The following is a 13,491-nucleotide window of genomic DNA, read 5'->3' as shown; positions in this document are numbered from 1 at the left end:
TCCTGCACAGCCTGCAGGACTATGAGTCAGTTAAACCTCTTTGCTTTAAAATGACCCTGTCTCAGGTGGTTCTTTATAGCAGTGGGAAAATTAACTAATACGGTATAATAATGTCTCTCACAGTCTTTCAGAGGAGGTTTACAGGTCACAGTCATAAAAATCAATTCATTTAGCAACTTAAAAGATTTATATTTACTATTTGAACAAAATGGTCATAACCACCCAGATTGTTATGTATCTGGTATCAGTTACCAAAATCACACTACATATAATAAAGGCAATCAAAGGAAGAACAATAATTATATGAACATGGTCATTTCCACACAGTGGTACCACTAAAAAGCCTAGATTTTGCCTTGAAAGCGTATCAGTTTAAGTGAAAAGCTGGAGTTAGCTAAGTTTCCTTGTTGTCCTCCTGTTCTTCACATCCGGTTTTCCACACTGCCCAATTTCTCAAACATACATCTGTTGGAAAAGGTTGGGTACGACAGCGTTTGAGGATCTGAGACAGTTTCCCTTTTTCTTCTTCTTAGTAACAAAGGCTACAATTTTAAGACTTTCAAATAAGGGACCTCTTACCCTTTAACACTTGTTAAAATAAAAAGAACAGTACCAGTGAGAGTGGTGCTACAGGGCTACGGGGTGAATCTTCATCTTGGTTCTGGGCCTGATACCCCCAGGCACCCAGTACAAGACAATTTCCTTTCCCCCTCAGTGACCCAACAATACAACATAGGCCAAAAAACTCACAGCCAAAAAAAAAAGGATTTTGGTGAGAATCCCACTTGCTTGGCACCAGCACACTATGAACTCTAGAATGCCTTCAAGATGACCACAGCCAGATGAGGGGTTCACACAGATCTAGCAATTTATGGAGACAATATGGAATGAAGGGATGATTTAGAGCAGATCACAGCAGAGAATTTAGGGTAACAGAGGCACATATTGACACCCTTATTAAAATCTATTTTAGTTTTTAATTTTTTGAGACAGGGTCTCACTCTGTCGCTCAGGGTGGAGTGCAGTGGCGTAGTCACAGCTCATTGCAACCTTAACCTTTCTGGGATCAGGTGATTCTCCCACCTTGAAAACCTATTATTGTACCATTATAAGGCAGTGGTTCTCAAGGTTTGGTCCTCAAGCCACTGGCATCAGCAATATCTGAGAACTTGCAAAAATGGAGGTTTTAATTTTATGTATTTATTTTTACTAAAGTGTAATATCTATAGCAATATCTACAAGTGTCTGTATTTTAAAAAATGGAGGTTTTAAATGTCCCAATTCAAACCTTCTGAATCAAAAACCTGGGGGTGGGACCCAGGAATCTCTTTTTTAACAAGTCCTCCAGGTGATTCTCACAAAGTTTAAAAACTATTAACTATTCCATTATTAATACATATTATATTATCAATTATACCTTAAACTATAATAAAAAAGTTAAATATGTAATGGTATTGGAAAATGAAAAATTCATTTCATCTGTATGAAACATTCATTTCATCACAAATGATGTGTAGATAAAGCAAATCTGTCTTTTCATTGACATTACTTTCTAAACATGCTGTGAGTTTTTAACATGTAAAACAACTGAAACATGGTGCTATGCGGACACATACATTCCTTGGGCCTTGAACTGTACTTTGATAAGACTTCACCCAACCTGCAAGAAAGCATCCTACCTCCTCTCCATATTTGTTGGTAGGGTTATTGTTTATTTCTTCCATCTGATAAGAAAACATCCTTTAAAAAATTATTGATAAGGAGGCACATAGGTAAGCAAATTCACACCAGCCTTATCACCTGAAAGCACTATCGGCATGTAAGACATGAACGGGAGACGAACCTCTTTCCTGTGGCATTGGTGACTGGCTCAAGGCGGGATGGGAACTGGATTCTGACTGGCTCCCGGGTGGCTGCGGAGGCATCTGACTGCCTGTAAAACACAGGAGGAGAAGTGGGGATGGGGGAACCCTTTGCATTAATAGTGCAGTCATGCAAAACCAAGACACAGCTACATTCAATTTTTATGATCATAAAAGATATAGCCCCAATAAAAAAAGACATAGCTCAGAGTGTAATAGTTCATCTTTTACCTGTGAAACAAAGAGAAAACATGAATAAACATATTTAGCGAAACACTTGCTGAAAAGTTGTTACTGAATGAGTTCCTGAACTCATTCGAATCAATCTGCGGCTGAAATTTCTTGACACACATTTCTTCAATGCATATAAGAAAATGCAGGCCAGTTGGGCCAAACTCATCCTCCTGAATCTTACATGAGTCTCCAAGTGAGCAGGCATGAAGAGAGGCTGAAAATTACTCATGGTAACATCCAATCAATACAGTAATAGCAACAGACTTCTAAAAAAATCATCATTAGTCAATCAGAGAGTTAGCATAAATTTAGAAGACTTCCATTAAGAAACAAAAACCATACTATAAAATGTAGTATATATCAGTAAAGAAGGGACTATTATTCTGCATCTCTTTTGATCTTTATTGCTCACACAGCAATCGTATCTATTTAATTTCCAGTTTTAAATGTATGCTCCGTTTGTCTTTTCCAGATACTCTGTAAGCTCCTTAAGACAGGAATCTTACCTGTATTCCTTCAATCTCTCTCTTAGCATAACAAACAATAAATCATAATCTGGGAATATTATTTAAAGGAAGATACTTCTTACTATATTGATAAAAGAGAGCTAATGAGTCATGTGAAGACAGGAGACAAGATTTTGAAATTTAAAAATCGGAGGTAGCTAATGATCTCAACTCACGTTTTGGCTCAGAGGTTTAGATGCATTTTTAAGCCTAAAATTATAATGGAATGAAAAAGACAGTTGAATTTAGCACAGTCCTCAAGGCACTAGCTCTCATGACATGAGAACCATGCTATTTTCTCTTCTACCCTCCCGCTTTGCTCCAGTAAACTGGAAACACAAATACACTCACACAAGGCATAGTCCTCTGGTCTGAGACCCTGCTGGATCAGGCTAACTGCTCTGACCCCATCAGACTCACTGCTTCACAGTCATGTGAAGATTCAAAAGAATCACAAAGAATAGAGAAAACAATCAGTGTCCTAAAGATCACTGCCAATTCACCCCCATGGAGGCCAGGACACACTGAATACAAAGCCTGGTCTTTTATGACGTGCAATAACCAACCCTCTTGTGGTTCTATAAGCTGGGTCTGTGGTTCTGTAAGCCAGGCAGGACACAGTCCCGGAATCTCTCGGGACTATTGCTCTTTACTAAGTCTCATCATGGTGTATCTGTGACAGCCAGAGGGGCAGGAATAGGATTTTCAGTTTAGGTAACAGATATAAATAGCTGTTAAAATATTGCTATAAAATGATTGTTTTCAGGGGCTTAGGGTTCTTTTAGAGAAGAATGTAAAACTTGTTAATGTATTTCTGAGTGTTCCTGAGTGTTTAACTGCTACTCTCATTTTCAGATTAAGTGAAAACCAAAGACCTGAATTTACAGACGCTGAGAAATGTGTACTGTGTCACCACCAGAAGCCGCTTTTCACATTAGAACCATACCTAGTAGAATAAAAGACCTGGACAAACATTATAGACTTCATTAAGTATCCATTTCGTTTCAGACATTTGGAGTAAATTAGTATAGTACCAAATAATTAAACGTAGACTAAAAAACACTTAAAGTTCTGAACCAAAACAACTTCAAGGGTAAATATTGGTCACCAACTTGGCTACAGCTACAGAAGTTGCTGTGTGTTCACTGCAGGGCCACGTGCTTCCTATGAAATACCCTAAGGCTTCCGATCTATAGTCCATTTAGAAATTTAAAGCACTCTGCAGCCAAATACTGACTTTTTAAAATGTCACTGGGGAATCAGCTGCAGCAAGACAGTAAGTGCTTACATTATAAGGATCACTTCTGCATGACAGGCTGGATTCATAGACTCATGACAGTAAAAACAAACAGTAATTCTATGTGAACACAGGGCACCGTGGCTCAGATGGTGCACGCCCGAGGCACTGCTCTTATGCACAATATCTGAAGTAGAAATAAAAAAGGCTGTAAGAAATGCATCCCATGATTCATCCAATACCCACAGCCAAGCAGCACTGCTGGTTGTGTGGTGGAATTCTAACACAGATGTCCCTTTACGGCAATGAGAATATTCACATATTAAATTCATTCTGTTAGAGAAACAAAAGCTTTATCATGATACAGATTCACCCAAACCATCTCATTCATTTTCCTTTACTCCCTATTTTTCTATCCATCGTTTCATAACTACTAAGTCATAGTTACTAGGATTTAGTAACTCTAGTTACTAAGAAACAACTTGATCTTCCACAGGCGTAGTTTAAGCATTGTCAGAGCAGATGACAATTCAGAAAATGCGTTTGAGAAAGTGATACAGAAGACTCATTTGTGACCACGGCCCATATAAGAAGAAAATTCCGAGCCCTCCAAACCAACCAAATTCAGCAAACACCTTCAGAACTAAGGATTTTTATATGACATGTGTCAGTCACAAGTAAAACCTTTCAAACCAAGTGTAGAAATAATTTTTAAAGAGAATGCTGTCAGGCAGTGAACCAACCAACCTTACTAAGGCACTTTAACATTAAAATAGTGTGTGCTTTCCTCAGCCATGTCTATTATGACATAAGCACCATGGAAAAAATACAAGTATACTATGAATCAGAACACGTTCCACCATTGTACACTTACGTATTCTCCAACGACCACATATACAACAATGTGCAAAATTCTGGCGCAAGACTGTCACCGGAATTTCTACTTTTACAGACAGAAAATTATCAGCCTGAGTCTATGCTATAATTTTTTTAAAAACATACTTTTGGGCCGGGCGCGGTGGCTCACGAGGTCAAGAGATCAAGACCATCCTGGTCAACATGGTGAAACCTTGTCTCTACTAAAGATACAAAAAATTAGCTGGGCATGATGGCACGTGCCTGTAATCCCAGCTACTCAGGAGGCTGAGGCAGGAGAATCGCCTGAACCCAGGAGGCGGAGGTTACAGTGAGCCGAGATCGCACCATTGCACTCCAGCCTGGGTAACAAGAGCGAAACTCCGTCTCAAAAACAACAACAACAACAACAACAACAACAAAACCCATACTTCTATTTTTAATTAATTTTAGACTTAGGGAAAACTTGCAAAAATAGTGCAGGGAGTTCCCTTACATCCTTTAGCCCACTTCCTCCAATGCTAACATCTTACGTAACCATAATGCAATTATCTAGAAGAGAAACTTACCTAAAGACCTCATTTGAATTGTACCCATTTTTCTGCGCCATGTCTTTTTTCTGGGATCATTCCACATTGCATTTAGTGACTTCCTGTTAGCCTCCTCCAGTCGGTAAGCACCTCAGTCCCTCCTTTTATTTTGTGACCTTGCCCTCTTTGAAGAGTACCGATCGGTTATTTTACAGAATGTGCCTAAATTTGGTTTGCTCTGATATTATTTTTTCATCACTAAAATGAGGTTTTGCATTTGAGGAAGTATACCACAAAAATGTCATACCCTTTTCAGTACAATCCGTTTTCCCTTTGTAGTTGGTAAGTATTTTTGGGACGGTAATTTGAGACTATGCAAATCCTATGCCTCCTCAAACCTGCATGAATTTCAGCATCCTATAGAAAACCTTGTTTACATTTATTACAGTGTTATCGGCTACCGGTGATTCTGTTTCCTTTTTTTCTTCCACATTTAGTTACTGGAATTCCATTGTGAGAAGAGGTATCTTTTTTATCTTTTCTTTATTAGACTATTTCTATCCACATGGACTCACTGTGGCAGACACGCCCACAAGTGACCGCCAATGAGTAACACTAGTGAGTAATCCCCTCCTTCTGAGAGCAGAACCTGTGATTACATCCAAAGAATGTGAAGAAAGTGATGGGCTGTCACTCCTGCAATTATGTCAGATGGCAAATGTAAAAGGAGTTTGAAGATATAATTAAATTCCCTAATCAGCTGACTTTGAAATAATCAAATGGGCCTGACATTTAAACCAGGTTCAGACCTTCTAGGAATTAGGCTTCTGTGGTGTAAACTGAGCCTAAGGCAGGAACATGGAAGGCCTCCAGAATCTTTAGGACCTCACTCCAACAACCACAAGGAAATGAAGCTGCCACAATCTGAATGAAACTGGGATGGTTCTCCAGTCAAGCCACCAGATGAGGATGCAGGCTGCCCGACATCTTGATTGCAGCCTTGTCAGGTCCTGAGCAAGGACCCAGCTAAGAGGTGCTTGAACACTCTGCCAGGGGAACCGAGATAATGAATGCGCCTTGTTTTAAGCTGCTAAGTTTGTAGTACACCCTACATATCTTTTTCTCTTACACAATAATTTATTTATTGAGAGCCTCCTCTCCCCACTCTTGCAGTCTCTATGTCACTTTTTCCTCTCGTAGATTTTGTGCGCAAGCCCCAGAAAGATGGCTGGGGGCAGGGGTGCTGCGTACTGTTCAATCAGAGCCATAATGTGGTTGTAACTGTCTTCATCATACTGCGAGAACATGGCCAGCAGATCCAGCTCCTCATATAATGCCTTCACCCGGGCCACCTGCTCAGCCTCCTTCTGCCTGTAATTTTCCTTCAGGATCTGGCGCTGTTCCGGAGTGGACCGTTACAGACACTGGACCACCAGCCAACTGCATTTGTTGTCCTGGATGTCAGTGCCAACTTTGCCAGTCACACTGGGATCCCCAAAGAGGTCAAGGTAATCATCCTGAATCTGAAAGAACTCTCCCATCTCCAGCAGGATCTTCTTGGCATTGGTATGCTCCTTCTTGCCATGTACATGGCTGCAGCTACAGTAAGGTAGAAGGAGTAGAAAGCTGTCTTGTACTTGACAATAGATTTGTACCTCTTTTCAGTGAATCTGCCGAGATTCACATTGCCCTGGGGGGCTGTGATGAGGTCCAGGGTCTGCCCAATCTCAGTCTGATAGGAACTCTGCAGGAAGAGCTCGATCAGGTTCAGGTAAAAGGGCTGCTCCTGGCAGTAGAGATTCAGCAGGCGGTATATACATGCTTCCAGAAGGATAGCATCATTGATGGCATCCAAACCCACGCCTGGCTTCTGATACCAGCAGATCTGTCCTCGGCGGGTGAGGGATGAATCCATGATGTCATCTGTCACCAGGAAGAAAGCTTGCAGCAGTTCCACACACCAGCCCATAGTCAGGGCCCGCTGGAGACTATCAGCATCCTGTTTCCTTGGCTCCATCAGCTCCCGGAGCGCTACTAGCACCGTCAAAGCCCGGTGATACTTGCCTCCAATGGCGTTGTGCTCCAGGACCTCTTTGAGCTGGGCAATAGCATCTCCTGTCTCTGGGTGCCCCGTCTCATCCTCAGTCAGCACCCTATCAATGTGGGAGAAGTGCTGAACGAAATCCTGCTTTTCTTGGGCATAAACATCTCCCTCCATTCATTCTGAGGGAGGAGCAAAGGGCTCTGTTCCTGGATGCAGGTTCCTGCTTCAACCCCCTACATATCTTTTGGGCTTTGCTTTTTCATGCTATCCTGGAAAGTACTTCCTATCAGTTTGCAACATTTCCCCATATTAAAAACAGCTCCCCAGCACCCCTTTGTGTGAGTGCTCCATAGTGTACTTAACACTCTCCTGTGTGTATGAGCATTTAGACAGTTTCCAATCTTTTGTGGATATATTTTTGTACTGTTGGGGTCTATCTTCAGGGAAAATTCCCTGAATTACCAAATTTCCTTCCAGAAACTTTGTACCAATTTATATGGCTACAAGCAATGTTTAAAGGGCCTGTCTCTCCATAATCTAACAGAATGTGTTGTTGTTAAAAAAATTTTTTACTAGTCTTACATAAGAAGTAGTGCCTGCAATTTCTGAATTTGTACTTCCCTGATTCTGAGTTTGACTACATTTTTGTGTGTGAGGGCTATTTTAATATCTTTTTTTGTGAATTTTTTGTTCAAGTATTTCTCCTATTTTTCTGTTTAGGTTCTTAATCATTTGCCCTAAAATTCTGAAGCGTTCTTTATATATTAGAGAGTGTAGCCCTTCGTGGTATATGTTATGAATATCTTCTCCTAATTTGTCAGCTGTCTTTTAGTTTTGCTAGTGTCTTTTGTAGTGGAATTTTGTGTGTCTTTTGTGTGGAATTTTTTTTTTAATGTAGTCAAATTTATCAGTCTTTATTTTTATTGCCTTTGGATTTTGAGTCACAGCTAGGAAGCTCTTCTCTCTACACCACGGTTGAAGAGGAATTCACCCTACTTTTCTTTGAGCACATGCATGGTTTTTTTCATCTCCCTCCAGTTTACTTGATGTCAGGACGGATCTAACTTCATCTCTTTGCACATGGCTCCCCAATTATTCCAACACAATTTATTTAAAAAGCCATTCTTAGCCCAGTGACTTGAGATATCATCTTTGTCATTTAATACATTTTCACATGTATTCGGTCTGTCTGGACTTCCTTTTCTATTCCACTGACCAGCAAACACTACTTTTAGTACTTTTATACCATGTTTTAATGTCCAGTAAGAATAGTGCACCTCACCTGTTCTTTTTCAGTGTTTTCTAAGTTTTCTTGCATGTTTTTCTATATAAACTTTAGTATCAACTTGTCCAACCACATAAAACGGCTAATGTTTTCACTGTAATTGGACTGAAATCCTAACTTAAGGAGAACTCATGACTGTTGAGTTCATCCTACCCAAGAACAAGAGGCGCCTTTCATGGGTTTAAGTCTTTAGTTTCTTTCAGGTACCTACAGGGTTTGCACATTTTCTTCCTAAGCATGTAATCTTCCTTGTTGCTACTGTAAATGGGATTCTCTTCACCATTATGTATCTTTTAACTGTTTATTGTGTATAGAAAGACTACTGCTTTCTGTATGTTAATTTTATGTCTTAATACTGCATTAAATGAATTCTTTCACTGCTAATCTGTCATTGATTCTCTGGGGTTTTCCAGGCATACTATTATATCATCTGTAAATAGACAGTTTTATTTCCCCTATACTCATCCTTATGCCTTTAATTGAGTTATCTTGCCTAACTACATCGGCTAAAATCTGTAGTACATTATTGAACAGTAGTGGAGATAGTGATGATCCTTGCCTCATTTGTGATCTTAGTGGAAATGCCTCTAGAGCTTCCCTATTCCATAACTGAAACTGAAGCATATACATTTTACCACGTTGAGAGTGTATCTCTCCATTGCTACTTCCTTGAGTGTTTTTATCGTAACTGGGTGTTTTGTTAAAGAGGAGATTTCGCCCCATCAGATGTATGTTTATGGTATATATTAATAATACAGTTGTTAACATTGAACCAACTTTGCATTTCTAGAATAAATGCCACTTATGGTCACTATTTTCTTTTTTTTTGACTTATTTATTACACTTTAAGTTCTGGGGTACATGTGCAGATCGTGCAGGTCTGTTACATAGGTACACATGTTCCATGGTGGTGGTTTGCTGCATCCATTGCCCCGTCATCCACATTAGGTATTTCTCCTAATGCTATCCCTCCCCAATCCCCCACCCCCTGCTATTCCTCCCCTAGCCCCCTACCCCACAGGCCCTGGTGCATGATGTGTCCGTGTGCTCTCGTTATTCAACACCCACTTATGAGAGAGAACATGTGGTGTTTGATTTTCTGTTCTTATGTCAGTTTGCTGAGAATGATGTTTCTAGTTTCACCCATATCCCTGCAAAGGACATGAACTCATCCTTTTTTATGGCTGAAGAGTATTCCATGGTGTACGTGTGCCACATTTTCTTTATCCAGTCTATCACTAATGGGCATTTGGGTTGGTTCCAAGTCTTTGCTATTGTGAACAGTGCCACAATAAACACACGTGTGCGTGTGCCTTTACAATAGAATGATTTATAATCCTTTGGGTATATTTTTTAATGTTCTGTTAGATTCTGTTTGCTAATATTTTTTTAGAATCTTACACTAGGGAGAGGTTCTGGGAGAATTTTTTCGAATTAAAAATAGCTTTTAAGAACAGATCAAGATAATCACCAAACTAAATATTTAAGTAACATAATTTTGGGATTTTAGTATATAACAGAATTGGGGAAAAGTGGTTAATACATATATTTTGGTAAATTAGCACACATCCAGTAATGTATAATGTACAGTGGACTGAGACATAGAGCTTAGCATATCTCATAGAACAAGATGGTGGGGCACTCTGCCAAGTTTTAAGTTTTTAACAAGTATTAACACTCCCCATAGGTTTTTTTTTTTTTTTTGAGACGGAGTCTTGCACTGTCGCCCAGGTTGTAGCAGTGGTGCAATCTTGGCTCACTGCAATCTCCGCCTCCTGGGTTCAAGCAATTCTCCTGCCTCAGCCTCCCAAGCAGCTGGAACTTCAGGCCTGCACCACCACACCTCGCTATTTTTTTTTGTATTTTTAGTAAAGATGGGGTTTCACCATGTTGGCCAGGATGATCTCGATCTCCTGACCTTGTGATCCACCCACCTCAGCCTCCCAAAGTGCTGGGATTACAGGTGTGAGCCACTGTGCCTGGCCTACATTCCCCATAGTTCTTAATTTAATTTAGCTTATTGTTTGTCTCATCTGACTACAATGTACATTCCATACGGACAGAAAATTCCATCTCTTTGGTTCCCTGCTATATTATATTTCTTGAATCAGGCATATAGTAAGCATTCAATAAGTATTTGTTGAAAAAAAATGTATGGCTGATTATTCCAGGAACCAAGCTCAGATTAATACATAATTAGATCTTTATATAACTCATCTGTGATCATGCAGTTTTATCTTATTATTCTAGATCCGGATTAGGCAAACTTTTTCTGTAAACTGCTGGATAGTATATATTTTAGTTTTCACAGGCCATATGTTTTCTACTCACCTCGGCTGTTGTAGTTCAAAAGTACACACGGCCAATACAAAAACAAAATAGCATAAATAAAACTTTATTTACAAAAACAGGTGGTTGTCTGAATTTGGTCCTCTGGTGGTAGTCTGTGATCCCTGTTCTAAATGACAGTATCAGTAAAGAAACATTCAGAAATACGTGCTCAAAGAGCCAATAAACATCAAGCAGTATTTAATAACAGCAACACTGACATATCAACCTCACATTCTTCCGTATTTAAAGAGGAAGCCTTCATAAAGAGATATTAGTGACAGAACTTGGTTTATGTTCTCTGCAATCTAGATCTAAGAATGCACTGGGTTCCTTAGCACTCAATACAGCACAGATCTGAGACTTAAATGGTAAGTACACTTAGCAGGTACATGTTTAGGTAAATTATTACTTGTAGTATTTTCCCAACTCTTTCAGATCAGACCAAAACAAATCAACAAATCAGATCAACTGCTGATCAGATACAACTGCATAAATTACACGCTACTACTTCTGTGCTGGGATGATAGAGAATAAACATGAGATGAACAGGATTCCCACATTAATCCTTTACTGAGGCTAAAATTCCCTGGGGATAATTCCTTTCTACATTACTACAGAATATAACTCTAGAAACTCAAAAAGAACAAGAACACGGGCCAGGCATGGTGGCTCAAGCCTGTAATCCCAGCACTTTGGGAGGCCGAGGCAGGTGGATCACGAGGTCAAGAGATTGAGACCACCCTGGTCAACATAGTGAAACCCTGTCTCTACTAAAAATACAAAAATTAGCTGGGCATGGTGGCGCGTGCTTGTAATCCCAGCTACTCAGGAGGCGGAGGCAGGAGAATTGCCTGAACCCAGGAGGCAGAAATTGCAGTGAGCCGGGATCATGCCATTGCACTCCAGCCTGGGTAACAAGAGCAAAACTCCGCCCCCTCCCCTCCAAAAAAGAACAAGAACACTGACTCTGAACCACAACCAACTCTGACAAACCATTCAACCCTTTTCAAATAATACTGTGTTATTAGGTTTAGAAATACTCAGAAATTCCATTTTTCAAAAGTCGTAGTGGCCAGAGAAAAATTATTCCTTCCTTTCACATCATTACAGCTAAAAAGCCAACTAACCTAAGACAGATTTAGTTAATCTGAGATGGAATATTGACATAATTAGTCAAGATAGCAAATCTGGAGTCTGAATGACAGATGCTACTTGGTTTCAGTTTTAGTGCCCAAAATCCATCCCATCCTTCTAATTTCCCTATGCTAGTTGACTCTTGGCAAAAGCGAATAAAGGAGGAGCTAAAGAGAGAACACTGTCCAGAATACACATTTATTTGTCTTACAAGTTTGCAGGTAAATTGGAGATGGTTAGCTTGAATATACAAAATGAGGTAAAATAAATAAATAAATAAATCTCACTATATAGAGCGCAATGTCCTAAATGATATTCTTCCATTAGTAATTCAAGATTGGCTTTTTATAATTAACATGAAAAGACATGTTTAATTGTGGAAACCTGGACAATTTTGTTGGCCAGTTGTCCTCAATAAGGATCCTTAGGATACACGGGGATCACGAGGTGTTTAGTGGCAAGTGCTTGGGTCCTCTTCATAAACTCTGTTGACAGTTGCGAGGGTTAAGACCTACTATTCTTAAGTTCATGTGAATTCAACTGCTGTGGTTGTTGCTGAATTCTGAGAAGAAATGAGGAATGCTGCCAACCACTTTGAAATAACTCTATCATAATCAAGTTACTTCCCAGGAATGGTGCTACAAAATCGATATGTATTTCATAGTTTCCAGCAATTAGCAATTGAATTATTCTTCTTCTGGTCAAGAATTCTTAGTGGCGTCATTAACTTTAGTGAGAAACGTAAAGAACACACTGCAGCACCCAAGCACTGCCACACCACCACTTCGGTAATGTGCATTCTGTACTTCCCTGACAGGCACTTCTGCTGCATCCACAACTAGATGCTGGGTTGCTTTATTCTAGTCCATCCTCATGGAAATCAGCTCTCTTTCAAATCTTTACAGTGGCATACAGATTTCACCTGCCACCATCTGACTTTACCCATCTTCTGGAGGATATATTTCTTACATTCGGCCAAACCCGCTAGTAATTACACTATAACTTCTTACTATGGGCTGTATTTAGCTGCTCTTTTAATTTCTGAAACATGAAAAACTGGTCAGGATCTTTCCTTCCACCATGATAAATGACAATATAATTTTGTTAAGAGACAGCACTGGCAGTCTTGCAAGTTCTTCACATGTACCCCAAAACCTAAAATGCAATTAAAAAAAAAAAGCATTGGTTGTTGCATGGTAGACTCCATATCTGTGGAAATCACTGTACATCTTATCTAACTTAGTCAGAAACTGGAGTGTGGGCCTGGCACGGTGGCTCATGCCTGTAATCCCAGCACTATGGGAGGCCATGGCAGGCAGATCACCTGAGGTCAGGAGTTCGAGACCAGCCTAACCAACATGGAGAAACCCCATCTCTACTGAAAATACAAAATTAGCTGGGCGTGGTGGCCCATGCCTGTAGTCCCAGCTATTTGGGAGGCTGAGGCAGGAGAATCGCTTGAACCCGGGAGAC

General features: G+C 40.0%; 1 protein-coding gene and 1 pseudogene across 12 annotated transcripts in view; both read right to left on the bottom strand.

The window, feature by feature from the left end:
• The window catches only part of ARID1B (AT-rich interaction domain 1B), a 437,005-nt gene that overhangs the window by 99,273 nt on the left and 324,241 nt on the right, over nucleotides 1-13,491 (bottom strand). For 11 of the 12 annotated variants that reach the window (XR_013534646.1, XM_035297021.3, XM_035297024.3 and 8 more), the window contains one exon: nucleotides 1,844-1,933. Coding sequence is in view for 11 of the 12 variants with exons in the window: in XM_035297021.3 (XP_035152912.2) it covers nucleotides 1,844-1,933 (90 nt within the window). In the remaining variant the exon portion in view is untranslated. Of the gene's footprint in view, nucleotides 1-274; nucleotides 466-1,843; nucleotides 1,934-13,491 lie in introns of those variants that run through there. The other variant, XM_078370356.1, reaches the window with a different exon arrangement.
• LOC144582227 (farnesyl pyrophosphate synthase pseudogene) lies at nucleotides 6,264-7,588 on the bottom strand (annotated as a pseudogene).

The sequence above is a fragment of the Callithrix jacchus genome, chromosome 4 (genome assembly GCF_049354715.1).
Source record: "Callithrix jacchus isolate 240 chromosome 4, calJac240_pri, whole genome shotgun sequence".
Taxonomy (NCBI): Eukaryota; Metazoa; Chordata; class Mammalia; order Primates; family Cebidae; genus Callithrix; species Callithrix jacchus.
This window is presented reverse-complemented; position numbering and strand designations above follow the sequence as displayed.